Source organism: Hyperoodon ampullatus, assembly GCF_949752795.1.
Source record: "Hyperoodon ampullatus genome assembly, chromosome: 16".
NCBI lineage: Eukaryota > Metazoa > Chordata > Mammalia > Artiodactyla > Ziphiidae > Hyperoodon > Hyperoodon ampullatus.
Genome location: NC_136929.1, coordinates 75,527,300 through 75,553,762, shown reverse-complemented (window position 1 = coordinate 75,553,762; position 26,463 = coordinate 75,527,300). Strand labels below are relative to the sequence as shown.

Sequence of the window (26,463 nt, the reverse complement as noted above, 5' to 3'; positions counted from 1 at the left end):
CCTTCAAGACCGAAGGCAAAGTGCCCCCGCCCACCCTCCTCGGGGAGCCCCGCCCGGGGCCAGGGCTGCAGCTCGCCCTCGGCGATGCCCCCGGCTCCCCGCCCAGCATCTCCAGAGCCCACCCCGGCTCCCCGGCGCCGGCCGCCTCGGTGGGCTCACGGCGGGGAGCGGTCCAGGGGACACTGGAGCTGTGCGTCAGGACCCCCCTCCCTCCCTCCCGAGAAGGCAGCTGGGCCTCTGCGACCGCAGGCGAGGCCAGGTCCTCCTCACTGCGTCCCCAGGAGAGGGTTTCAGCACCGGATCCGTGTGCCACGTGCGGAGCAGACTCCTTGGACGGGGCCCAGGAGGGGCACGGGGGCTCCTCTCCCCGGCCCCCCGCGTCACTTCCTGAAGGGGGTGAGCTTGTTGAAGGTGTGCCAGAACAGCGACGGCTTCCTCTTGGGCTCCGCCAGGGCGAACACCTGCTGCTGCGGCAGGCTGGCGGGCACGGTGACGTGGCGCTGGTGGACCGGCCGCAGGCTCTGGAGCGGGGGCGCCGAGGGGCATCCTCCGCCGTAGCCTGATGCAGGGGTGGGGAGGGCAGAGGGCCACGGACTCAGCGCCGGCGGCGGCCCGAAGGGAAAAGCAAGCGCCGGTCCCCACGCCCCAGGCCGACCCTCCAGTCCCCTCCCCCAAAGGGGTCCCGAACGGTCATCCTGACACTTACACACTCAGACCCTGTGTGCCGATCGGGACACAGACTACCGCACTGAATCCTCACTTACAACCCTCCCAGGACGGTACCGTGACAGCCAAGTGACCGGGAAGGAAACAGAAACCCAGGGCCACTGTGTAAATTTCACGGGCAGGACTGGAACTGGACGTCTGTGTGGATGAGAAGCAGTGAAGTGCTTTCTATGAGAGCCTGGAGCTCCCACTGCTCGCCACTTACGGGATGCAATTATTCGGTTCCTCTGAGCCTCAGTTTTCCAATGTCTGAGACGGGGTAACGGTGCCCACTGGGTTTTTATGAGAATTAAATGAGTGAATATAAGTTACGTGCTTAGAGCAGTGCCCCTGATACCTCATTGAATGAACCGAAACTGTTTCTGTGGAGCTGGCACATAAAACCTGCGCACTGGTGGTCAGAAAGTTGTGTTAAATTAGCTACAAGACCACACGCTAACTGTGAAAGTCAGCATGAAGAGGGGAGAGGGTGGGAGTTTGGGAAGAAGAGAGGCCTCCGTCCACAATCCCTCCCCGCCCCTGACCTGCCGCAAGGCTCTCCTCCCCTTCCAGGGCGGCAGAGAGGATGCCATGGGAGAACTCATGGAAAGTGCAGGACAGGCGACCCCCAGAAACATGAGCGCTCCTTCGAACTAGCTGCCTGGCCGCTGAGCCAGTGATCCTTGGAAGATATGGACGGGAACTAGTGAATCCTAACAAACTGACATTTACCAGTCACCTGCCATCCAAAGTGGAGATGCAAGAAATACTTAAAATGAGATTTTCTGCCTTGAAGATATCCGTTAACTTAGTGTGTGTGGCGGGGGCGGGGGGTGGAGGCAGGGAATTCCTCATTTGAGCAGAGGAAGCAGGGCTTTGCTAAATGCTGTTCTGGTAGTAAATTCTTCTCGGCCCATCAGTCCTGGGCTCAATTGGCCCTCGTTTTTGCATTTTCGGGTAGGAAAATACCGAATGGGATAAATTTCACGTGAATAAAGTTTGCAGAAACACAACACGTAGTTTTGGAATAAGAATCCTTATTGTTTCATTTCTGTTGGGCTAGAATATTTATACTATTCATGTGTGGACTCTGGGGTCCGTGTCCCGGGCCTTGGTATTTTGTAAAACCTGCCCAGGTCATTGCCACGGAATGTGCCTGCAGGGTAGAGAATCCAGGCTCCAAAGAAGCCAGAGGATCTTGTGCTTTCGCTCCTTGCTTGACACAGTAAACTTTTACATCTTTTTTTCTCATCTGAACTAGGACATGCCTTCAACTGACAAGCAGTCTGGGGTTGGAGATTTCCTCCTCACATGCCGCAGACTCCTGGGCTGGCTGGCCTGTGGACGGATAATCCCTCCCTCCGCAGGGGGAGGCTCAGAGGGCAGGGCAGGGGGGTCTAGAACCTCCTCGGCCCCAAGTCAAACTCCTTGTACAGACTCCTCTTCAAACGTAAGCACCTACTAAAGCACGTTCAGAACCAAATGCAGATTTGGTTTTTAAAGCATCCGCTGCTCTGAACTAACATCTTGTTTTACCCACACTTCTCTCCTTCACTTAAGAGTCAGTCATACCTAACAGCTTCGGGCATTTCTCCCCATCTTAATTCCAGTACTGACACACACACACGAAGGAGGGGAAAAACCTTCTCCAAAACTTACCTTTTGACTTTCCATGTCCTGCCTTTTGAGCATTTAACATGGCGAGCTTCTTCTGATTTTCTGAAATTTCCATTCCTGGATTCAGAAACAAACGTGATATGTATTCAAAACAAGTGAAAACATTTCAGAATAAAACCTGCACCGAACCCACATTAACCCTGAGGTCTGCTCCATAACCCGAAGCAAAGAGCCTTAATCCTTCAGGAAGTAAGTATAAGGGGTTGAAGAGAGTGGAGAAGGAAGATTATCACCAGGACGGCCACATCAACATTCTCCCTACCGGGACACGTGAAGAGTGACAACCCGCCTTCTAAGAGTGGGCGGGTGCCTTCAGCCTCAGTTTCCTCATCTGTGAAATGGGTCCAACAATAGGACCCACGGCACACCTGTCCCTGTCGGTCTCGTAAGCAGGTTTAGGAATATCAGGACCTGTGGTTCCCTGGTCTTCTCCCCGTGGAGGGTGAACCGGGAGAGGCGGGGGAAGGGCCGAGACCCCAGGGCTCACCCATCGCCCGGTCCTCCTGCACCCGCCTGCGCTCGTCCCTGAAGGCCTGCAGCCACCGCGCCTTGTCCTCAGGCTTCTTGGCACAGAACAGGTGCGCCTCGTCATCCGTCCTGCTGACCAGCTTGAAGGCGTTTCTGACGCCGAGGGTGCGGGCACCGTCGCGGCCGTCCTCCAGGTCCACGAGCTCCACGGCGTCCATGTCCGTGCGGCCGCGGTAGTAGAGCACGTCCCTCCGCAGCAGGTCCTTCTTGCAGGCCACCAGCTGGTGGTCAAACAGGAAGAACGTCCGCTGCTGGCTCTTGCCCTGCCGGGTGACCCTGGTCAGCTCCCCAGAGTGGATCAGCTCCGAGCTGCGCTCGAGGATGTCCTGGCCCTGGAGGGAAGGGTGGACACATGTCCTGAGGTCCCCCGACGCGAGGTCTCGGGGTACCGGGCATCGGGGGGAGCTGGCGGGGGGAGGCCCTGGCACGAATCCCCACGGGCGGGCCAGTTACACGAGGCCCACGCGCAGGGCAGGGCCTCAAAGGCCAGTCAGACCTCGGCCGTCAGCCTCCTTGGGCAGGAAAACTCTTCTCTTTTCCCTATTCCATGGGAAAATGTGATTGAGCCCCTATGTTACCTGAGGGGTCTCCCTTATCAGAAAGATCTGGTGAAAAATTCTGGATGGGTGGGATCCAATAAGGATCCGAAATGGCAGCTGGCCTGGACCGACCCCCGAGAACAAGGAGACCCCCTGTGGCTAGGGGCTCAGTGCTGCAGACTCGGGAGGCTTCTACGCAGCTCCCCGGCGTAACTAGCTCAGAGTCTTGGAAACAAGAGGCCAGATGGCAAACAGCCAGCAAGAAATTGGTAAACTTCTGACAAGAAATTATCCCCTAAATGTCAGAGTCCAAGAACAGGAGGAAACACACACTTCTGTAATATCTAGGCCGGGTCTAATCCCATGACCCTTTGCGGTAGTTGGCCTTTGATTTTAAGACTTTACCCTCCTGTAGTCCCAGTTATACACAATAGTTTTTGGAGGCAAAAGATCTCGACTCCAAAATAGCTTTTCTGTTTACTTGCCTCCAGCGATTCTGTGCCCTGGATTCCTGGCTCACAGGAGACTTAGACCCACGGACCCCAAGGTCCCGTCTGAACTCCCAGAGTCCATGAGGGCCTTGAAAGAAGAGTCTCTCCAGTGCTCACTGCTGTCACCTGCTTTAGTTAAAAACCTAACTTCTCCATCCAAACGTTCACAATCCTTGGGGAGAGTGAGCTCTGACCAATTAATCTGATGCAGGATGACTCTTCCTGTGTCTGAAAACCATCTGAACAACGTGGGCTTACTGTCCTCTGTGATGGCCTCAGGGGCAGTGGTCCGTGGGTCCCATTCTGCTCCCTCACCTTTCTGTGCTTCAGTTTCCCCATCTGTTAAATGGGGTAATAATAGTTCCTACTTCACAGGACTATTGAGAGGGTTAAATGAGTTCATATATTTAAATGACTCGGACCAGCGCCAGGCATGTGTGAACACAGTACAAGCACTAGCTACTGTCACTGCTGTTTTAATAAATAAAAGCGTGTGTGTGTACGTGTGCGCGTGTGCACTGGGCCGTCACCACAGGCTGTGTATCAAGTGCTGCATGGCACCGTCTTAGGCGATCCTCACAACAGCCCTACGAGACAGGTAACGTTTCCCTCCCCATCACACAGATGGACTATCAGTCTCGCCCAGATCATACGGGAGCCACACCCCCGCCGTGACATAACCTGCACCGTAAGCGTTCTCCAGCTGCTCTCAGGGAGCCCACGATCAAGCAGGAGAGACAGGGTGTACGCAATAAATTGGTTACGGACACTCTTCAGAGGACTCCCTGGTGGAGGTGGAAGGTAAAGCGTTTGACTGGTAGCTTTAACAATGTGCATCAAAATGTCATGCCAGTAAAGCCAAGAGCACAGGGCACCAATCACGGGACACAAAGTGGGCTGTCGCCTCAGAAGACCACAGGTCGGGGGTGTGTGGGTCGAGCTGGGCGCTGAGCGGGGAGGGTTCCCAGGTGCCCCGCAGCCCACGATGGGCCGCAGGTAGGGGGTGGGCTCCCACGTACCTCCCAGCCCACGATGGACACCTGCCACCGTGCTATCTTGTCTATGCTTTCCAGCTTGCGTTTTCGCTCGTTGATCAAACAGGCGACGTTCTTCATGGCCTCGTACGCTGCCTTTATGTTGCTGTAATCGCTGCAAAGGGAGGGGTTAATTTGAACCACGTGATGGGCACCTTGCAAATGAGGACCCACGAAGTAATACATTCCATCCGTGACTGTACCCCGACAGTCTAGACAAGATGGCCTTTAAACAATGGCCATTGTTCCCCTCCCCTTGTTCCCTCGTGAATGGGCTACAGTTCGCAGAGGTTAAGGGAGCCGACCGAACGCCACCTAGAATTCTGTGGAATAAGAATGTTGCCGTTCGTTTCCCAGAAGCCACAGTGAAACGAAGCAAAGGCCACGAGAAATAAGTTTTAGTCACAGTGACGACGGACTATTTTCATGAATAAAGAAAAGACAGGCCTCTGTTATTGCTCTGATCCTCACAGAGCTGGTTCTGCCATAGAAAGTTCTTTAATGATCCCCACCCATTCTCAAGAGCGGTGATTGGCTCTGAGTCAGGACAGGAGGGGAGGACACGAGTGAGTTACGTCACTGCGGACACACCGTTTCCCTCATCCACGCACCTTTACTTCTGGTGCTTTCTACCAGCCACAGTCAAATCAGACTCACATGTCTCCCCCAGCAGCTCCTCTAACTCTGGAGGCACCAGGAAAACTGAAGCTCCGATCTGCACACAGGCTGCCAGAGAGTGTGTCTGGGGCCGGAAAGGTTTACATTCAAGTCTCGCTTCACATTAATAATTCAGGGACATGTAAACCGGCCGCCCAGCTAACGAGCTAAGTCTTTTTTCCCCCCCCACACTTTCCTGTGTCTTCCAGGACTGGATTGCAGTCCTCCTGCACAGCCAGGAAAAGAGCCTTGGGAGCAGACTCTGCTGTCTATGTACCAGACACCGCATCTCTGCACTCCTGGGGGGTCCCTGGGCATCCCCCCTACCCCATTCCCGGACAGACCAGACCCCACGGTCTTCAGACAGAAGCGGAGCAGAAAAGAAGAACAAAGTGACACACAGGGGCTGCCAAAATAAGGGAGCAAACACCCCCTCAGAGAGGGCTCCAGCAATGAAGAAAATGTGCAAAATAATTGTACTATTTTTCCACAAGTTTTTCTGTACAATTCCAGGAAAGAGGCAGAGTGTAATGGTTTTTAAAAATATTTTGTTTTGTTTTACTTCAGACAAGGAAATGGGCTTTTTGTCATTTCTTTCCAAATGATTTTTTTTGAAACAGCCAGAGTATGCAAATGCCTCATAGTGAAAAATGCCCTTAAAAGAGAAAAATGAAGTGTTGACGGGTGATGAGCACACTCCTGGCATAGCTTCCCTGTCTTTCCAGATGTTCTGCTTCTTAATTTGCTTATTTATTTCCTCAGGTTCCTCATCAAGATGACTTTTTATTCTGTTTAAAAAAATGTCTTCAAATTTGTGACTCGCTTGACTTTGCTATTTCCTTTCTGTCAGTTTTCTGATTTTTCCATCAGAAAAAGAAAAACATACATAGCTCTTTCCTTTTATTTATTTCAATCAACTCCTTTCTCTTATTCCTTTCACCTTAATTCTTGAAACTAACATCATCATCTGGGTATGTTGTTTAGCGACCCAGCTCTCTCTTTCAACCTTCTCATCTAATTGCGAAAAGACCCCTTTCCCAGCCCCGTCTCTCCGCAGGAGTCCAGGCGCGGAGGACAGTAGAATGACCTGTCCCCGGCACCCTCTAGAGCAGGCACTGCCGTGGAGAATCCCACTGCTCTCAGGGCAACAGTCAGATGTTAAAACCCAGAGCCGTGTGGTTTGCTGCAGCAGATTTCCTCTGGGCACAATTTCTCTCCGCTCCCTTTTCCCACTAGACGCCTTCAAGACCGTCCTTCCGAGGGCTGCAGGAGGAGTGAAAGCTTTGTGCCGTGACACGGATGTCATGGATGAGGTCTGGTTCTCATCGAAAACAATAAGCTTTGTCCTAAAACCTTGCTGGACGACGGCTGTGTCCCCACTGGCCTGCCAGTTGTGGGCTGCTGAGAACACAGCAAGGACCCCCTGGCTGCCGGCGAAAGGGGCCCTGTGGTGGAGACCCTTCCCCACATCTCAGAGAGGGTGCAGGCCTGCTCCAACACAGAACGGGGGACAGCTCACGTACAATCACAGCACGGTCAGACGTTGTTCTGTGCATGCGGGCAAGTGAGGAGCTGCTACTCGGTAAGCAGAGGTCAATATTTTGGGGTCCCTCAGAAGAATTCACAAAGGAAGCCCCAGAGGGAGATGGAGCATTCAGGTAACCATGACGAGAAGCCCTACACTCAGAACCAGCGGGAACAGGGTGGACGGGATCAGGAGACAGAGCAAGCACTGAGCTGGACCAGGAAGGGCTCAGAGCCCAGCAGGATCTCAGGAGGATGTGTCCCCCAGGTGGAGCCCACACGCTACGCCACGCCCTCGAGACTCCCTACTCTTTCAGAGTTCAAATTTTTCTGTGTCCTCACCCCTCTGCGAAGGAACTTTTTGTTCCAGCATGTAACAACACAGCCAGCCCTCCATCCCTAGGGGTTCTGCATCCGTGATTCAACCAACCGCAGATTGAAAATATTTGGGAAAAAGATTCCAGAAAGTTCCAAAGAGCAAAACTTGAATTTGCCATAGGCCAGCAACTATTTACACAGCATTTACATTGTATTTTCAACTATTTACATCGTATTAGATATCAGAAGTAATCTAGAGATGAGTTAAACTATCTGGGAAGCTGTGCATGGGTTATATGTAAATACTGAGCCATTTTCTATAAGGGACTTGACCATCCTCAGATTTTAGTGTCCAGGGGTCCTGAAGCCAATCTCCATGGATACCGAGGTCTGACTGTACTGCTTGCTCTGAGGGTGAGCTGGCCTGAAATATCTTAAGGATAAATAAGAGGAAAGAAAATATTTCTGAAACTGTATTCACACCAGTCTATTTTTTTTAGTTGTTTTTATTCTCTACTGAGTAGCTACAAGAGTATTTATAAAACACATGTCAATTATAATGACAGACAACACAATAAAACTCCCCCACCTGCTCATGACACAGTTTAAGAATTAATTCTTATTTTCTACTATCTCTAGAAATGGATATTCGGGAGGCTCTTCAATGACCCCATTTCAGTAGTTAACAACCTTAAACTTTCTAAACAACCTGGAAACGTCTTCCCGACAGCTGACCGAGAGCATCAGGAGGGCACCGCAGCCCCCCGCACCCGCACCCGCACCGTTACCGCCCCCGCTGCGCGCCGCCCCACCGTGCCCCCCGCTGCGCACCGCCCCCCGCCCCCGGCGTGCAGGCGTCCAGGGGGAGCCCCTCCCCTGCGCCCGCCCCCGCGTCCCCTGCGGAAGCCTCACGTGACCCTGCATCCTCTTGGGCGCCTCACCTGTGCTCCTGAGTGGTGTACTTGAGCAGCTCGGCCAGCTGCAGCGGGTACTTGCAGATCTTCTGCACGGGCGTCAGCAGGAAGCCGTCAATGGCGATGTCGATCATCTGCTGCAGCAGGCGGCAGGCCTCGAAGAAGTGTCGGTAGCGGCCCTGCTTCATCAGGCCCGCCAGCTCGGCGCAGGCGCCCGGGTGGTTGTTGCAGTACTCGGAGTAGATGGCGAAGCCCTCTTGCTGGGAAGGGAGGCACGGCTCCGTCAGGACAGGGCGGCTCTGGACCCTGACGAGGACGGACAACACCCAGCGCCCCCGCCCCCACCCCCGGGGAGGTTCCTGGACAGGGGGCCCGTGGGAAGGGGCCACATCCAGACCCTGGGGGTGGAGGGAGAGGCTGCCGAGGACGCAGAGCTCCGGCCCACGCCAGGCCCCTTCCACAGACCCCGAAAGGGCGTCTCGGGCGCACGGGCCGCACCTGGGAGCGGCGCCCTCTGTGTCACCCCCCGTGTTGCCTGATCCAGGAGAAGAGGGCGGCGCTGTCCCTGCGCCTGGCTGCCGCCTGTGCCTTCTCCTCTCCCGGGCGGGCGGGCTTCTCCACGTGAGCAGGAGGACGCAAGGCCCCATCTCCTGGTCACAGGTCTCCTTCCCACCCTGCCACCTGCCATCCGCGTAGGGGCCACCTCCACCCCCTCCTCCAGGCTGCCCCACCCCCCGGGACTCCGAGGGGGCCCCGCCCAGCCCCCCGAGGCTCCTCAGCCCCAAGGCCGCCTCCTTCACACGTGTCCACCTGCCCGCAGCTGCACTGTCTTCGGCCTGGTTCCTACCCCAGTTTATACCTGGCTGTCCTCTGGCTCACCACCTCTCCAGCCAAACCCCTCTTTCTGCGTCCCTGCTGCTGTCACCCTCGCCCAGGCCCACCTCCCTGTCTCCCCCGAAGCAGTGACACCTCTGTCCCCAAGCTAGGCTCTTCTGTCCTCCACAGCAAGATCCGCGTGCCACTCTTCAGCCTCACCTTGGCTGACCTGGAAGCTTCTCTCCTACAACTTGTTCCCGTGAACCTCCTGCCCTGGCCAGAAAGTTCTCCTACGAAGTCCCAAACAGGCCCAGAGCCCTCACGGGCCCACCCCTCCAGCTGGAGACGACCACCAGCAACAGCGTCTCCAGCCGTTTAAAGACAGTCCACCCGAGGATCGGCCCCTGTTCCACAGCCACCGTAACGCTGCTGGGCCCAGAGGAGTGCTACACTAGCCCGGTCATTGGTGTTAGCACTACAGGTACTGCGCCCTGACCATTCTGGCTGGGGACGGAATCTTCTTCCTCTGAAATCTGTTGTATTAAAAAGTGACAGTCAGGGCCTCCCTGGTGGCGCAGTGGTTGAGAGTCCGCCTGCCGATGCAGGGGATACCGGTTCGTGCCCTAGTCCGGGAGGATCCCATATGCCGCGGAGCGGCTGGGCCCGTGAGCCATGGCCACTGAGCCTGCGCATCCAGAGCCTGTGCTCCGCAACGGGAGAGGCCACAACAGTGAGAGGCCCGCATACAGCAAAAAAAAAAAAAAAGTGACAGTCAGTCACCAGTTCGCGAGCTCAGGCCAGCATCAGGAGGCTGTTCTGAGGCAGGTACAGACTTGGGTCCCAGAGCCGCACGCCTTTGGCCTGAATCCACTTCTGCCAATTACTAATGTGTGACCCTGCGTCACTTACTCTCTGGGTGAAACCTAGCTTCTGCATCTGGAACACGGGGAAAATAATCATACCTGCGACACAGCAGTACAGGAGCTGACATACAGCCCTGAACACAGCAATAAACATATATAACAGACACCTGGTAGGTATTACTAGAAACTACCCCAAATACAACCCCTAAGTCAAAACTGCATAAAATTGAAAAGATTTTGAAATAATGGACTTGGGGCACTCAGGTAAAGATCAACCATACACATCAGTCCCCTTAATTTACAAGTGACACCTCCATCCTGCAGGAAATTAATCTAGCAAAGAAAGAAATTAAACAAAGTGGAACAAAACAAAGAGGACCCCTGTGCTTTAGGGAGAAACATTTCAAAATGAGTTAGCCGGACGCTATCAGTAAGAAGTGGAGGGTGACGTACGTGTTGAAGAAAGCAGGACCCTATTTCACTCAGGTGAGGTTCCTCTTTATTGTACTGTTTCTCAAGGTCTTTCAGGAACTTTCTTTGGAATTTGTAAATATCTTCAATGTTTCCAAAAATGGTGGCGAGCTGTGCGACCGTGAACATCGCCGTGTGCTTGCGACACTGTCGAATGTAGCCCTACAAAATAGGAAAGCAATGCTTGGTTTCAAATATGAGAGCTCAAAATTTGGTACTGTCACACTTTTTCTAAACTCTTAAGATAACCATTCTCTCATTCCTAAGTCCATTTCCCAGCCGAGAAGGCCTGTCCAATACAGATGCCATCGCTGGCTGAGCCGCTCAGTGAGCAACGCTCACTGTCACGGCCCAGAGCCAAGAACGGCTTAGCCGAGGGTTCCACCATCACCCAGTTTCTACAGGAAACAACACAGATCCGTAGATATCTAATCTGAGGCCTGCACTAATCAGAGCACCACTAATTCTCCACGCCCAGTGCCCTGGTTGTATGCGGTTTGGGTAGGATATGGAGGTAGGAAGGAAAGGCCATAAAAACGTGTAACAACTATCCCCAGATGGGCACCGTGTAATTACACAGACTGAACTGACTATACGGTAAAACACAGACCACTGACTATTGGGGATGAATTTTAACAGGCTGTAGGCCAGTGGGTCTGGTTTATGTCCCAACCCCGCTGCTCACTCCTCGGTGCCTGGGCTTCCTCATTCGTAATGGGGGTGCGTGGGACCTGCCCGTGAGTGTCATGGGGTCGAGTTACGCCGGTGAAGGGCACGGTCGTGCTCAGCAGTTATCAGCAGTGACTGTTTCCCTAAAATGCCACTTCAGAGGAACTCCCTCAACCGCAGGTTCACACGGAACAAGACGGCTGCCACAAATACGCCCATTGCCGGGCGGTCCTCATCTGCGGGTCAGTCCAACCACACAGCGGGGCGGGGGGGAGCGCGGCCCGCACTTGGCCTGCCTCCTGCTGGACCCTCGCAGCTGAATGGAAGGCGCAGGCATCAGCATTCACGGCCAGGACGCCGGAGTGACCCAGCGGGTCCCAGGGGTCCCACAGCGGTCTAGAGAAACACTCTACAGAATCCACAGAATCGAAAAATACCACAGGGGAGAGACCTGGGTGCTGAGCGGGATCCCAGACCCTGGGGGACAGAGCCCGGGACGTCGCCAGACGCCTGCATGTGCATGACTCGGGGTCTCGCCGTGCGCCAGAGGTGAGAGGCAGTGGTTGGTGGACGGTGACATACCTTCGGTTCTTCGTAAAGTCAGCTGGGTCTCCCCTACAGGTGCCGCCTCCCCTGAATGTCGCTCCCTCTGGACACCCGTGGCAGCTAAGTCCCCCAAGGAGGTCGCTGCATCTCACCCTGAAGACAGCCGGCCGCTCACGCTGCCCAGGGTGGACCAGCACCTGGTGAGCCAGTGGCCTGTACAGGGACCATCGGTGGGGGCGGCGATGGGGCTCCAGGAACACGCGTGCACAGAGGGTCTGGCTGGGCGCGGAGGGGCCACACGGCACGTCACACGGTGCCCCGAGGCCCCCAAGCTCACCTCGCAGATGTCCCGGAGGTGCTTGATGTACACCCGCTCGGTGTCCATGATCTCCTGGATGACGTTGGTCCGCATCTGCTGCTTGCTCTCGGGGTGCCTGTGGCGGCCCCGGCCCGCGTCCTCCGCCGGCTCCTGGCCCGGGGCGCCACTGGGGCCCTCCGCCAGCTCCTCCTGGTTGACCCGCAGCTGCGGTCACAGGCAGGGCACAGGTCAGCGGGGCGGCACCCGGCCCGCCCCCGGTTTCCACTCCCCGGGGACAGTGAGGAGGGTAGCGGGGAGCAGGGGGGAGGGCGCGCGCCGGGCCCGCACGGGCCGAGCTGAGCATCGCAAACGCAGCGGCGGCACGAGCCGCCCCGCCGACCCCGGTGGGAATTCTCCCTTCCCACACCCCAGCCTCTAGGAGGTCTGGTTCAGAGGATGACGAGGGGGCAGTGGCTCTTGCCCCTGAGCCCCCAGAGGCAGCAAGGCACTCACTCGGACGAAGCTGGCGGGGAACCAGGCCTCCCTGTCCGCGCTGCGGCCCCACCACCAGTCCTTGTGGGAGGCTTCGAGGACCCGGATGACGTCCCCGGCCTTGAAGCCCAGCTCCTGCTCGTCCATGGTCACGTGGTCCCACAGGGCCTCGGCGCAGACCACGCTGCCATCGCTGATCAGCTGGAACGGAGAGGCGGGCGCTCAGCGCGGAGCGCGGGGACCTTGAGCTCGCCCGGCCCCCGAGCGTTCACGCCGACGGCGCTCAGCGTGTGACGTCACACGACAGGGATAGGGAGAACTCCTAGGCGGGCACCCCTCCTGTGCTCTTAAAGGAACCCCCAGGTCCACTCATCTGGGCATCAGTCATCCAGCAAGTGTGACTATCTGGACGCTTCGCCCTGGAAAGGGCTTCTGAGCAGCCAAACTAGACATCCTGGAGCCGAGCGGTCAAAGGTCGCCACACCCTTTCCTGCAAGCCCCTCACCGCGTCACCCAGAACCTGCTCTCCTTTCTTTCCTCACAATCTAAGCAGACTCTGCATCTCACTGTGTCGTTTACTGCAATTAAAGAGAACACAGCATGACGTCTGGATATTCAGCAGGTAATTTAAGCTCGTCGGTAAGCCGGCTGTAGGGGCGGAGGGCTGTGCAACCACTCAGCTCTCGGGACGTCATGGGGACACCATGGATCCTATAGCAACAACTGGTGATGTTGCCACTGAGAAGTTACACTCCACGCGCTCTGTTCATGAGCTCCAAAGGCTAGAGGCACCTTCTGGAAAGACTTCTGTAAAAAGGCCTAAAGATGCAGAGGGGCGGGGAGAAGCCCAGATCCGTGGTGAGAAACACGTGGTTAACTTCAGCTCTGCCATCTGCTAGCAGGTCGTTCAGCCTTAGTCTCAGAGTGTTTGCTAAAAGGTGGTTAGTAAGTAACGTTCACCTCCTAGATTTACTATAACAAATGTAGGGAGGGCGTATCCTGAACTGAGAAGCCCTCTCCAAGCGTAAGGATGGCTGCTCTGACCGGGAGGGGTGTCTTTAGTTACCTGCAACACTTAATCACATAAATCAACCTTGAAAATGCAAGAAAACCATACTGGTTTTCTAACCAGAATTCTAGGTTTTAGCATATGTTCACTAAGAAATCAGAGAGCAAAGTACGAGTGGGTTCCAGGCCCTGAAAACCAGGCCTCCTGCACTGGTTGCTGCCGTGTGGAATTAAGCCCAGTACCTCGTTGATGGCCAGCTGCTCCCCGCCCGGCTGCAGGTACCGGGGGTTGGCCCGACAGAGGTCTTCATAGCTGTAGTCCTCCTCGCTGCCATTGTCATCCGCTAGGGCAGATGACTCCGCACCGCCATCAGAAGAAACTGAGAGAGAGAGAGAGAGAGAGAGAGAGAGAGAGAAAGAGAAAGAGAGACGGTGCAGTTTAAAGGACACAGCTAATGTCAAAAATATAACCACAAAACCTATGATCTCCGAGAACGTGCCCTCAGGGGAAAGTAATCATTTGTATCTAACCCAGAATAAGAGACCATTAGAAAATGTCTACTGATCTATTAATCCAAAGGTAGCAGTTGAGTCTAAGGAGAGCCGGGGTTGAGTGTCCCTGTCGGTGAGAAAGGGGACATTTCAGAGACTACTGCCAACGGTGACGCACAGGGTTATTTTGCGAGTCAGGATACTGAGTGAATGATGTGTGATTTAGTTGGAAATCTGTGCTCCACAGTGGATATAAAAAATACGGATAATGTTTCTAACTCATGTGTCAATAAGCTTGAGAAGGAAACGAAAGTGGAAAGTAATTGATACCATCCTTTTTTTAAAAAGTGTCCTGCTTCCGTCGTTTCCCTGCAAGGCACAGTCAGGTGCAGCTCAAATCAGAAGGCGCTGACGGTATCGTAAGTGAAGCCACGCACCATGCTTCCTAGTTGTCACAGAGCAAAGGGCCAGAACTCAGTGTCAGAATGAGCAGGTAGCTGGCACCTTTACCAAAATAAGAGAAAGTCCTCCTGAGGATGGGTGTGGCGTTTTGGACGGACCACCTGGCACTCAGACCTCCTGCTGGGACAGTAGGCCCCTCCCCAAGGCTCCTCTGTCATTGAACGGCCCCTGGGAGGAGGACAAGGCCCCATGGCACAGGCACCTGGCTCTTGCCTGAGGACGCAGTGTGGCTGGCCTTGGGCACGAGAACATCTGACAAAGGATGCGACCGGAAGGCAAGCCTAAGGGTTAGAGCAAGCACCGGGGCTGCCCTCGCAGGGCCTGAGCAAGGGAGCGGCAGGTTTGAACAAAGGCCCCCTGGTACCGCAAAAAGAGACCAGGTGTTAGAGTGACCGAGGCTGGGTCTGACCCGTAGCCCCGCCCCTTCCGGGAGGGGACCGGAACCAGGCAACTCAGACTCTCCCGGCTCCACACGCTTCCGCTGTAATCGGTAGTTTCTTTCTTTTTGGAGAATTAGGTGGGATGATGTGTGTCACGTTCCCAGCATTCTTGGTCCGTGGCTGGGACTCACTCAAAGGAGCCACCGTGGTGATGGCAGCGAGCGCGGTCGTGGCTGGGCTGAAGGAGAGCAACTTGGCCTCAGCACGCGGCGGCCGCGGCAGACGCTGGACCCAGGAGACCGCGGGGAACGCTGGTCAGCTGGATCGGGAGGGCCCACTGCGCAGCAACACGGAACCGGCCGCCGGAAGCAAAGTGCAAGGACCCGCACGTCCAGCTGATGTGGCAGCAACAAAGAGGGGGAAATCAACGATGATTCGGAAACTCCCGAATTAATGGGAGAACTTTCCAGAAAGGGAGTCCGGGGAGGAGCCGGTGGGGCAGGAGGGTGAAGGCCGAGCTGGATGCTAGTGGGACAGCTCCGTGCGCCCTGCTTCTTTCAAGGACCTGAGAGTCGGGATTTCTAGGGGACAAGGCTACTTTCTAAACTGAGGAACCTGTTTTTAAAAATTAGATATTTTCTTATTATTTTTCATTTGTGTTTCATTTTATTTTTTAAAGTGAGATATTTCCTAGTCTTTATTTTGTACTGTCTTCAACATCTGATGTGCATTTTACATTCCCAGCCCATCCCCTCTGGGCGAGCCACGTTTCAGGTGCCCTGCAGACACCTGTCCATCCCAGGACCGGGCTCCCAGCTCTGCACACCAGGCCCCTAGGGCTCTCCTCCTGCCCTCACTCCGGCCCTGCCACTCGCTTGATGCACACCTCCCAGGGGTGTGTGTGTGTGTGTGTGTGTGTGTGTGTGTGTCCGTGTCCATCCTCAGGCCCCGTGTGGCCACTCCTGCCCTGCGCTGTGGTCACAGCGCTCTCAAGCAGAGGACACGAGGTCACCTGGCCGTTGCTGGGGTGCGTCTGGGGGGTGGGGAGAAAGCCCAGAGGAAGCAAACGCACTTGCAGTAAAGGCACGAGCCTTTCTCATCAGGCTACCAGGGAGGTAACGGTAAGGCTGCAACCCTCCTCTAACCGGGGCCCTCGAGGCAGCTGCCCCAGCACTGCGCCCACTAGCACGGTGGTTAACAGCGGGCCTGGTCTGTCGGGGCCCAGAGCCCCGAAGGCCGCGATAAGCCCCAAGCACCCCGCCTCCTCCCGTCTCAGCGGGACCGCTGCGCTCAGGAAAGTCAAACACCTGGGCCCCCCACACACAGGGGAGTCAGAAACCACGCTGTCCCTAAAGACCCTCCGAACTGCGTTTCCCAGGAGAATTCTTTACCACCTCGTCTGGCGTTGCTACGAAAATCAGTAAAGGGGAAAAAAGCCAGGTGATAACGTGCAAACCCAGAGTTCACAGGAGTTTAATGAAAAAAGTTTTCCATCGAAAAACGGCTGAACCTTTACGGGAGGCAGAGGGTGGAGTTATCTGGAAACAGATGTGAACCTCGCATGCTGGGCGGTGTCTGACCGCATCACGAACGCCTGGAAAAGAGCTCCGGCCGAGGGGCCTCACGAGAGCGTTTGGGTCCCTAGGGTCAGCGTGTCCTGAGCCGCGGAAACGAGGTGGTCCCCGTGCTGTCAGCCCGCTTGGCGGGGTAGGGCGGGGGGCCTGGGCGGGAGAGACGCCGTGTGTCCGGGGACCAGTGAAGGAATCGGAGCGAAAGCACCTGGCAAATGTCCTAGCTTGACCAACTTTCCAGCTAAATGAGCTGGAGCCAGCCTCTGGGCCTCTTCCACCCCACATGCCCATCTGTACGATGGGCACAAGTCCACACGTCCCATCTGTTCAGAGGTCACTCTTCCGCTTCACGTCCCTCGTCTGACACGTCCGCAAATCCGGACCCTCCCCTCAGCGCGTGTCCAGAACCTGCCGCTCCCCACGGCTCCGCACGACTCAAGCCTCGGCCACGTCGAGCTGGGTCACTGCGGCAGCCCCTCTGCGCCCCCGTCCCGCCCCGCCCCCTCCACGAGTCTCACCAAAGCGCCAGAGTGATCGTGCTAAACCCCCCCAGACATCGGACCACTCAGGCCCCTGCCCCAAGCCACCCACGGGGGACAAAGCCCAGGTCCTTGAAGACCCCCCCAAAACACACACCGTATCTCCCCCCCCGCCCAGTCAGCTCTGACCCTGACGGCTGCCCGCTTCCTGCACCTGGGCCTGTCCCCTTCCCCAAGGCCTTCCCCGACATCCCACGGAAAACCGCCCAGTCTTCTTTCCCAGTTTATTTTCCCCACAGCATTTATCACCACCGAAGATACTTTCCTTGTCATCTGTCTCCCCCAACTAACAGGTAAACTACCTAAAGCCCGTCATTTTTGCCTGCTTTGTTCTCCACTGTACTCCTGGGACCCGGACCACTGCCTGGCACACAGGTGCTTCGTTAATATTTGCTGGAGGCCTGACGGACGGATGGAAACACAGCACACGGGCAAGAGCGGGGCGGGGCTTCGGGGCCAGACAGACTGGTTTCAAACAACCGTGCAGCACGATGGGTTTCTTTTTAAGTGGGAGTCCTTGGTCACCCCTTTCTGTTTTTTCACCTGCAAATGCGGATGATAATACCCTTCTCAACGGGTCATTTGTCAGTTCTCCACCAATAATTGTTATTCTTAGTTTGCTGGGAACCTCAAGTGAAATGACATACACAAGAGCACCCTGTCAACTGAAAGGCAACACAAAGTGCAAGGCCAGCTCAGCGGGCGTCTGCAGTGTGCCAGGCGCGGCTGAGGGCGGGTGCCATCAGCTTTCCCACCTTACAGATGAGTAACTGAGGCCCCAACACCACACGGCTGGGGCAGCAGCAGGGCCCCAAGCCCAGGGCGTCTGCATCCTGCCCACCGGGGGCCCGGCCCGCCCAGGTCGCCTTTGCTATCAGCGCCAGAAATCACGCGGTGCCCACATCCTAGCACTTCCGCGTCGCTCACGGTCCTCTGCTCGCCGTTTCCTCCCCCCACTCCCAGCTCATCTGACTGACCTCATCCTCTTCTCTTCGGGACCTTAACTGCTTTCATGGTCTTAAAGTCCCTTCTAAGCTGATGGCTCCCTGTGTTTCTGTCCCATGATTTACAGGCATTTTATGGAGTTGGATATTTCCAGCGTCTGGACGGGGGGGGGATTAGGTGGTACATTTTGAGGCTCTATCTGCACGGAGCACGGTTCCCTGTCATGCCCACACTTGCCGCCTTTACGTGTGTGTTTCCCTTCTGAGGCCGGAACTCCCTTGAGAGAAGAGACGGGGTCTATTTTTCTACCCCCAGCACCCAGTGTCATGCCTGGCATGCAGAAGGCACGCAGTTAAGTGGACTGCAAACTGCCGATGAAGTTTACCTCTTCATCTGGGGGCACGAGGGCTGCGGGGAGGCGGGGTACACACCTGGGCCTCCCTGTTTCCAGCCTCCACCCCGCCCCGGGCCACCCCCATGCTGCCCCAAGGCCAACTTCGGAAAACATGGTTCCACCGTGTGCGCAAGAAACCGCACAGCAGGGATCTGCTGCGTCATCACAAATTCTTCTGCAGGACGCCATCTACCCCGGCCCCGCCAGTTACAACAGCCCCCACTCCCACCCAGAGCCCACCCCACTGGGCAGACCTCCTCCCCACGGCTGCCCTCCCCCACCCCACCCAGCAGCCCCCGCTCGACAGCATCTCCTCACCAAGGAGCGTGTGTCACGTGAAACCTTCCACTGCAGACGAAGGTTCACACGGTGCCTTTCTCGGAGATTAAGTTTCATTCTTTCTTTTTTCTTTTTTGGCGGTGACTTTTTATTTAGGGGTGTTCTGCATGACATAGATTCATGCAGGTTCAGCAGCGTTAAGTACATTCACGTTGTTGTGCAACCATCTCCAGAACTTTTTCACCTTGAGAAACTGGAACTCTGTCCCCAGTAAAGACTGATTCTTTCTCCTCTCCCCCACCCCCATTCCTCGGCAACTAGCTTTCTGCTTTCTGTTCCTGTGATCTGAACACTTTACATCCTTCATGTGAGTGGAATCACACGGTATTTGCCCTTCTGTGGCTGGCTTATTCCATTTAGCACAGTGTCCTCGAAGTTCATCCATGGAGTTACCTGTATCCAGTTTCCTTCCTTTTTAAGGTGGGATAACATGCCACTGCACCTAACACCATCCGTCTGTCCAGGTGCATTTGGGTGGCTTCTGCCTCTTGAATGTGGCCATGCAAATACCTCCTCGAGATCCTGCTGTAAATTCTTCTGGATGTGTATCCAGAGGTGGGATGGCTGGTCATGGGGAAATTCGATTTCAGCTTTTCTGAGGAACCTCCACACCTTTCTCCATGGTGGCCGCACTATTCTACACTCTCACCAATGGCACGTGGGGTTCCAGTGTCTCCAGATCCTTCCCAGCTATACTATTACTTTTGTTGAATAAGTAGGTGTGGAAAAGCCGTGTTTGAAAAGGATCTTGTAAACGTTGAGCAAAGTCTGTTGCAAATTGAAATGAAAACCTTGAACTCCTAGACAGAGGATGCTGAGAGCAGACCTGCTGCTCGTCCACCATGCCTGTCAAAGCCGCCACCACGCCCGGCGAGAATATCCTTCTGGTCTAAAGGCTCTGCGTGCTGATGACAGCACACACCTCTGCAGGGACAGTTCTGGGACCACAGAGTAAATGTGCATAAACATTCTACATTTCTGTAACACAAATTTATCCCGTGGCTTGTCTAATCATCATGGTCAACATCCCCTGTAAAGGGGATGTCGTCCCGGGTCTCGAGGGGACGCGCTGGGTGGACCACCGCCCCCTTCATCCACTGGTCCCGTCACACAGTCATACCTTCAGACTCAGCCCCTGAATCCTCGTTTCCCCCAAGTCTCTACTCACTTCCTGAATGAACCGATCTGAGGAAACCCCGTCCACATTTCCAGCCCTGGCCTGACGCACCTTCAGAAACATTCAGGAGAGAACCCTGTAGCCATAGAGGACGTGCCATTGTACAGTCAGGGCTGCCACAGACAGTGGAGACGATGGGAGTCTTTTTTTTTTTTTAATTTGATTTTTTTTGGCCACGCTGCGAGGCTTGCAGAATCTTATTTCTTTATAAATTTATTTATTTATTTTATTTTTGGCTGCATTGGGTCTTTGTTGCTGCGCACGAGCTTTCTCTAGTTGCGGCGAGCAGGAGGCTACTCTTTGTTACAGTGCACAGGCTTCTCATTGTGGTGGCTTCTCTTGTTGTGGAGCACGGGCTTCAGTAGTTGTGGTGCGCAGGCTCTAGAGCGCAGGCTCAGTAGTTGTGGCGCAGGGGCTTAGTTGCTCCGCGGCATGTGGGATCCTTCCTGGACCAGGGCTTGAAACCGTGTCCCCTGCATTGGCAGGCAGATTCTTAACTACTGTGCCACCAGGGAAGTCCGACAATGGGAGTCTTATAAAAAAGGCCAACAATGAACAGTGTCCACACTCCTTGGGGAGGGTGACATTCCTCTGTCTGAACCTGGATTTCACATCTGTGAGGGGACAAAACCTGACAACTGATCCTCAAGGTGAGTTTTTAGGACAGGACACATCACACATCACCAACAACGGAAAACTTTATCCTGTAACACGCATCAGAGGTTAAGGCCTTCCTACAGGATCCTGAGTCCCGCTCACGGCAAACAGGCCCCCAGCCCGTGTCCCGGCAGGAATTTTTCTCAGGACATACATCAGATCTCTCCTGTTTGGCTTAATTTTGCACGTTTAAGGACTTTTGATCAAAGGGATGGAATTTCAAAAGCACAAGACCTTGCTGGGACCCCAGCCAGGCCCTGTTAGAAAAGGCCCCGAGCTTTCCCGAGCCTTCCTTTCTCTTTGCAGCTGGGGAAAACTGTCCCCTTACCTGTCACACGGGGTCGGGGAGGGCAGGGGACAGATCAGGGGAAGGTAAGAGCTAACACGGCGCGTGTCATACCCGGGCACCTGCCGTGCAGGCCACATGGGTGTGGACACTGATCGCTTGACCGGCACAACATTTCTCCAGGGGTGTCCCACTAAAACAAGGGTCACTTCAGGGAAGTTCCCGTACTTAGAATAATCCATTACAAATACGGACGTTAGGAAACCTGCTGATCACTCAGGCTTCCTCAGATTGGAGATAAGCTGTTCTCACATGCCATCCTAAGAGCAGAAACGGCAAAGCCAGGCGGGCGGGTGGGCGGTCTGCACTCAGAGCCCAGGGTGGCCTTCACGGGGAGCTGCTGCAGCCGTGTCTGGACCACCGGCCAGGTCCCTGCACCCGGCGCAGCTCCCGAGCCCCAAGATGCAACAGAGGGCATGAACCCGGCCACAGGAGGCCTTGGCTGTCAGAACACGCCCCCCGACTCCAGGGCCACTCCTCTAGGGCGGATGGCGTCCCATCACAGGGGGGCGTTCAGAAAACACAGATTCTGGACCAGGGAGCCAGGCCCTCCAGGAGGAGGGTGTGGGCAGGAGGGAGCGTTTGCTGAGAATCTCTTTCCAAAGCTCCCCAAGCGATTCTGACGCCTGGCTACATTTGGAAACCACAGGCACTCAAGCTAAACTTCCTTAACCCCATGTGCAGGGGTCCGCCCTGGGACGTGCGCTGTGTGGCCCGTCTACACAGCGACATAAGCTGGAGAACAGTGGATTCTGATCTCGTTGCTTGAACACCTCCGCTTTAGCCACTTTGTGAGCGTTCCCTGCGTCCTACAAAAAGGATGCGATCCTTTGGTCCACACTGACCTGTCCACCTGAGCGATGTCCCCACCCAAAGAGCCCATCAAATTCCCCCTTCTCCTTCGGGGCGGCCAGGCTCTCACTCCCCGGCGATGGGTCGTGGTTTTCCACTCTCCCGCCTACGTTCCCTGCCCCTGTGCAGTTACGGTCTCCGGTTTTAAAACGTTCACCAGATTTACACTGTCATTACATTTTAGCCGTTTCATTACAATATCCTCCTTAGCTGTGTGTGTCCCCTCACATCTGCCCCACTCCTGCCCCAGCTCTGACTTCCTCAGGGACAAGAACCATGCTTATTAGTCAGTGTCAGGTCACCGAATTAAAGCACGAAATTCTTCCTGTCTAGAATTTAATGTTGCTTTTAGGAAAGTCACTATTAGCCTAATTTAGACTTTCAAACCACTTTCCATACACAGTATTTTTGAATCTTTTAAACATGTTGACATTAAAAAGGTCAAAAAGGTACTAGAAATGGACGCACTACCCTTCACTGGTAACCTTCTATAATGACCACGGGTCTTCTGGAAATAGCCCTCCCAGCAGAGAACTTTACATGTGGACTCAACTTAGGGCCTCGGCTACCTTCTGACGCCCGAGCGGTGATGGGAGTCACGTCACAGCAGAACGTAATTTACACCAAACCTCCAAGGTGCACTGTTTCTACAAGGAGTTTAAAAAGGTTTGTTTTAAACCACTAAAAGTGAAAAATTTTCCTTCTTCTCAACGTAAAGGCAAATCCTGCTCTAGAGGTGTATCCTATATGCTCTCTGTCACCTGCGGAAGGGGCACTCCGAGCCCTGAGACAGGCAGGTTGGGGTTTGGGCCGGGAGCCCTGGGCAAGCACCACCGCCAGGGTCTCTGTGCTCCTGGGGATGCAGCCGCTGGACAGTCCTCAGCCTCCAGCCCAGACGTGGGTTTAGGCTCTGAGTTCCTCAGTGTCCTGCCACGAGCCCTGGCGTTCTACCCTGGGCTTGTCCCTCGCAGTCTGTTTTCTCCTCTCTTCCTTGGGTTTGGCTCTGACCGAGGCTGCCCGTCCATCCCAGCCTCGCCCCTCTCCTCCACTCGGCCGCCCCCTGGCAGCTCGAGGCTGCTCACCACGCCCCTCCCAGCTCCTGGCAGCTGCCTTGCAGGCTGGCTGAACAAATCCTGAGGAGGAACCCTTCCAGTCTCACCGCATCCCCGGAATGAGCTCACAGTGTGTACCAGGCACTGTGCTAAGCGCTTAAATAAATCATCTCATCCAAGCCATGTACGCCTCCTGGAATTATTACTGCCTGTTTAAACAGGAGGAAATCGTGGCTCAAAGAGGTTAAGGAACTGCTCCCCAGAGGTGGGGCTGGAATTCAACCCCAGATCTGTGTGGCTCCCAAGCCATCCTGCCGTGCACCTGCCTGGCCCTGGCCTCTCTGGGCCGCAGTGACTGGACAGCTCCCGCCCCCAGGCCCTGCAGGACATCCCTCCCGGGAGCCGCCGAGCTGTCCCGTAGGCCCCCTGGCCAACCACGGATCTCAAAGAAAACAGAGCCCCCCATTCAGCAAGCTCTCCGCTTTATTTTACGCTGGCATGTCTCTTAAGGCTGAGTAAACATTGCGTTTGCATCACACACACATACACGCTTCGTACAGCGAGTACATGAAAGACGGTCCCGGGAACACACCGAACCAGCGGGAAAGAGAAGATTCGGGCCGAGCTGCCTCCTTCTTTCTCTTTACAGCCAGGCTGTCTCATCAAAGGCCGGCAGGGCTGGAGTGCGGGAGCCGGAGGGCACACGGGGATGGGGGCGCGGACCCCACGCAGGAGGCCTGACCAGCTGCGCATCCCAGCAACAGGAGAGCATCCTGCTCAGCGTGGAGGCTGCGTCCAGCCTGCCTCGGCCTCCACACACTGGGAGTGAGGACTGGGACCCGTGCCCGCCCCCAGAGCACAGGAATGCGGGAGGCGGCTCCACCAGGCCCGGCTGCCCTGGAATAAACACAGGCGCGCACACACCCCTCCCCCGCCCAGGGTGAGGCCGGGCGGCCAGCACTCCTCCACGCCGGACAGTGGGACCACCGGCCACTCAAGTGACAAGCACAGCCACTTGGCAGGCAGGCCTGTGCTCTGAACGCAGGAATATCGGGCTACTTCTTTTTCTTTTTCTAAATTTTTGTTAGTGAAGAGGCCAGAAGCAGAAGCCCTAATCACATCCCTGTCTGCTGTCTGCCTGCACAGAAAGCCAAGCAAAACAAGGAAGAAGCACAAAATACACGCTGCATTGCAATGCCCAAGGCTGACCTCAGACTCACCTGTAATTCCTATTCATTTCAGCCTGAGCTACTGATTTAAGGCAAAAACAGCGACAAGACTTCTTTTTTTTAAAGCATCCTACTGCATCCATGTGTAACCGTCAGCCAGAATTCTTTCTGTGAAGCATTTTTTCTTACTCCTTTGAAAGAATACATGGGTTCCAAATGATAACTTCCTAGTATCAGAGAACCATGTTTCTTTCACACTTAAATAGGAATTAGTCTAGCTGACAACACTCACGAAAACACTGACAAGCAAGGTGGGATAAAGCACCATACAGTAACTGAGCCTTGGGCAATAACACTTTCGCAAACAGTCGACAGTATTTTTCAAAAGTCAATTTATACCCTTAAACCTCACACACCCCAAATTAGCAAGGAACACTGTTACGGACCCCAACGATAATCTCCTGTATAAAGAAATTTCATGTAACAGAAGCAAAAACTAGCACAACAAAAACCAGATCCGTAACTCATAACGGATAGTCCACGTTTGATTCTTACTACTTTCTATTTCATACCAATGGCTGTCCTGTAACCCAAACCAGCTTCTCTGATTCACTGTGGCCATGCCTAGAACTGCCCTCAGGACCCCGGGCCAGGACAAGTGAGCTTTCTCTCTCTCTCTCTCTCTTACACACACACACACATCATCCGACAAGAAGCAGCAGAGAGAGCCCTGCAACTTGCAAGGACACAGACGGGAATCAGCAACATGGCCAGACACAGGCGTCCATTCTCTGCACACGTACCCAGGTGAAGGCTTTCCAGACTCCAGAATCTTGCAATTTCCCCTCTAGCCACCATCCTTCTGCCTGGAAAACAGCCACGTTCAGAGCGGGGCTGGGGGGTGACTGAGCATCACGGAGACTCGCACAGGCTCTGGCTGAGGAGACGACAGATTCGCTTATTCACTGCTGACGCCTGTGCCTGCCCGGCCAGAGCCTCACTGCTCACAGCGCCCGCCCACGGGCAGCTGAGGTTACAGCCTCAGACTGGACAGCGGGGAGGAAAGCCTAAACGCAGGCCAGACGGCCACCCAGGAAACCAGGCACCATATCTGCCTACCAGGGGCCCCGAGAGCCTCCGATGACGGTGGGAGAAAGGCAAGGCGCCTGCAGCTCTTCATTACAATCCCAAAGCCCGAGGCAGACCCGAAGAGAGCTTTCAAGATGTAAGCTATTACATACAGGATGGACAAACAACCGGCTCCTACAGCGAACTATATTCACTATCTTGTGATAAAGTATAATAGAAAAGAATACTTTAAAAGAATGTATGTATATGTATAACTGAATCACTTTGCTGTACAGCAGAAACTGACACAACACTGTCAATCAACCGTACTTCAATTAAAATAAAGCGGCGGGCTCAGGAAAAAAAAAAGAAGGAACCTATTTCATGGGGGAAGAAGCAGAGAGGTCGCTAGGTTCAAACCTGGAGTTGGGATTTCACACTAAGGCATGACAAAAATTTCAGTTGTGATATTACACTATGTTCACTGCAAATCTGTGAACTCATTTTAAAAGTGGGATTTGTTTAAAAACATATATGTAAATATGTGTGTACCTTCTACGATGTGACAAGGATATGCATATCTTTTACTATATAAAGTATCTGTTCCCTATAATAAAGAGAATTGTCTTTTTTTTTTTTTTTAAGAGGCTCTCTCTAGCTGACACGGGTTATTTATTTCCTGTATACTTTTTCCCCAGTTATCTACAACGAGCAAGTCATACTGTGAAACGACACCTATTAACAAACAGCTTCCTTCAATTTCCTCACAACACGAAGATGCTGACTTTTTAAGTTAACGAGCAAGGAGATGGTATACACAGAGTAGGGATCACATGGTCGCCCCCCCAGTAAATGGCTAAAAACTGAGCCTGTGAGCGCGTGCCGGCTCTGGGGTGATGGGCCCCCTGGCATCACTCCACCAGTTCAAACCTCCAGGGGCTCCGTGTCTGGTCTGTGCAGCGGGGACAGCCAGGCTCCGACAGCGCTCTCAGGGTTCCTGAGAACATATCACCGAGTTTAGAACAATGCGGGCACTTTCTTCGGGATTAATGAACAGGAAAGATCATGCGGCAGCTATTCTGACAAACCTCAGGTCCACTGACCACGCTCGATGGGCAAAGCTGCATGATCAGTGACAACACCCACGCTGACCATGTGCTTTATCATAGGCTTTTCTCATCTTTAACTATTTGTGGCTGTTTCTATTGATTTGGTGCATCCCACCTTTAAATCCAGTGAAGGCTTCAATAAACCACAACAAAGGCGAAACCTGCGAGCACACATACACCACTCACAAAACCGGATCGGCTCTGAATCTACCCCTTGCAGGTATTTTTAAACAATGATTGAAAAGAGTAAAAATTTTTTAAATGACTAATAGTTCATTCAATAGGGGCACACCTGTGCTTTCTTCCTTCCTTTCTTCCTTCCTTTCTCCCTCCCTCCCTCCCCCTCCCTCTCCCCCCCACA

The 26,463-nt window shown here is 54.5% G+C and overlaps 1 protein-coding gene across 3 annotated transcripts; it reads right to left on the bottom strand.

Moving 5' to 3' along the window:
• Window positions 1–380: 380 nt before the first annotated feature.
• SPATA13 (spermatogenesis associated 13) lies at window positions 381–24,783 on the bottom strand (the record flags this gene model as incomplete). Of its 3 annotated transcripts, XM_079721839.1 has the most annotated exons (10): window positions 381–559; window positions 2,365–2,439; window positions 2,870–3,242; window positions 4,960–5,089; window positions 8,415–8,647; window positions 10,520–10,699; window positions 12,090–12,275; window positions 12,564–12,743; window positions 13,794–13,930; window positions 24,729–24,783. In XM_079721839.1, 10 exons carry the CDS (start codon window positions 24,781–24,783, stop codon window positions 381–383), a joined length of 1,728 nt encoding a protein of 575 aa, XP_079577965.1. The 3 variants fall into 3 exon arrangements, with proteins under 3 accessions (XP_079577965.1, XP_079577966.1, XP_079577967.1); XM_079721840.1 differs by lacking the exon at window positions 10,520–10,699; XM_079721841.1 differs by lacking the exon at window positions 12,090–12,275.
• Between the last annotated feature and the right edge of the window lie 1,680 nt (window positions 24,784–26,463).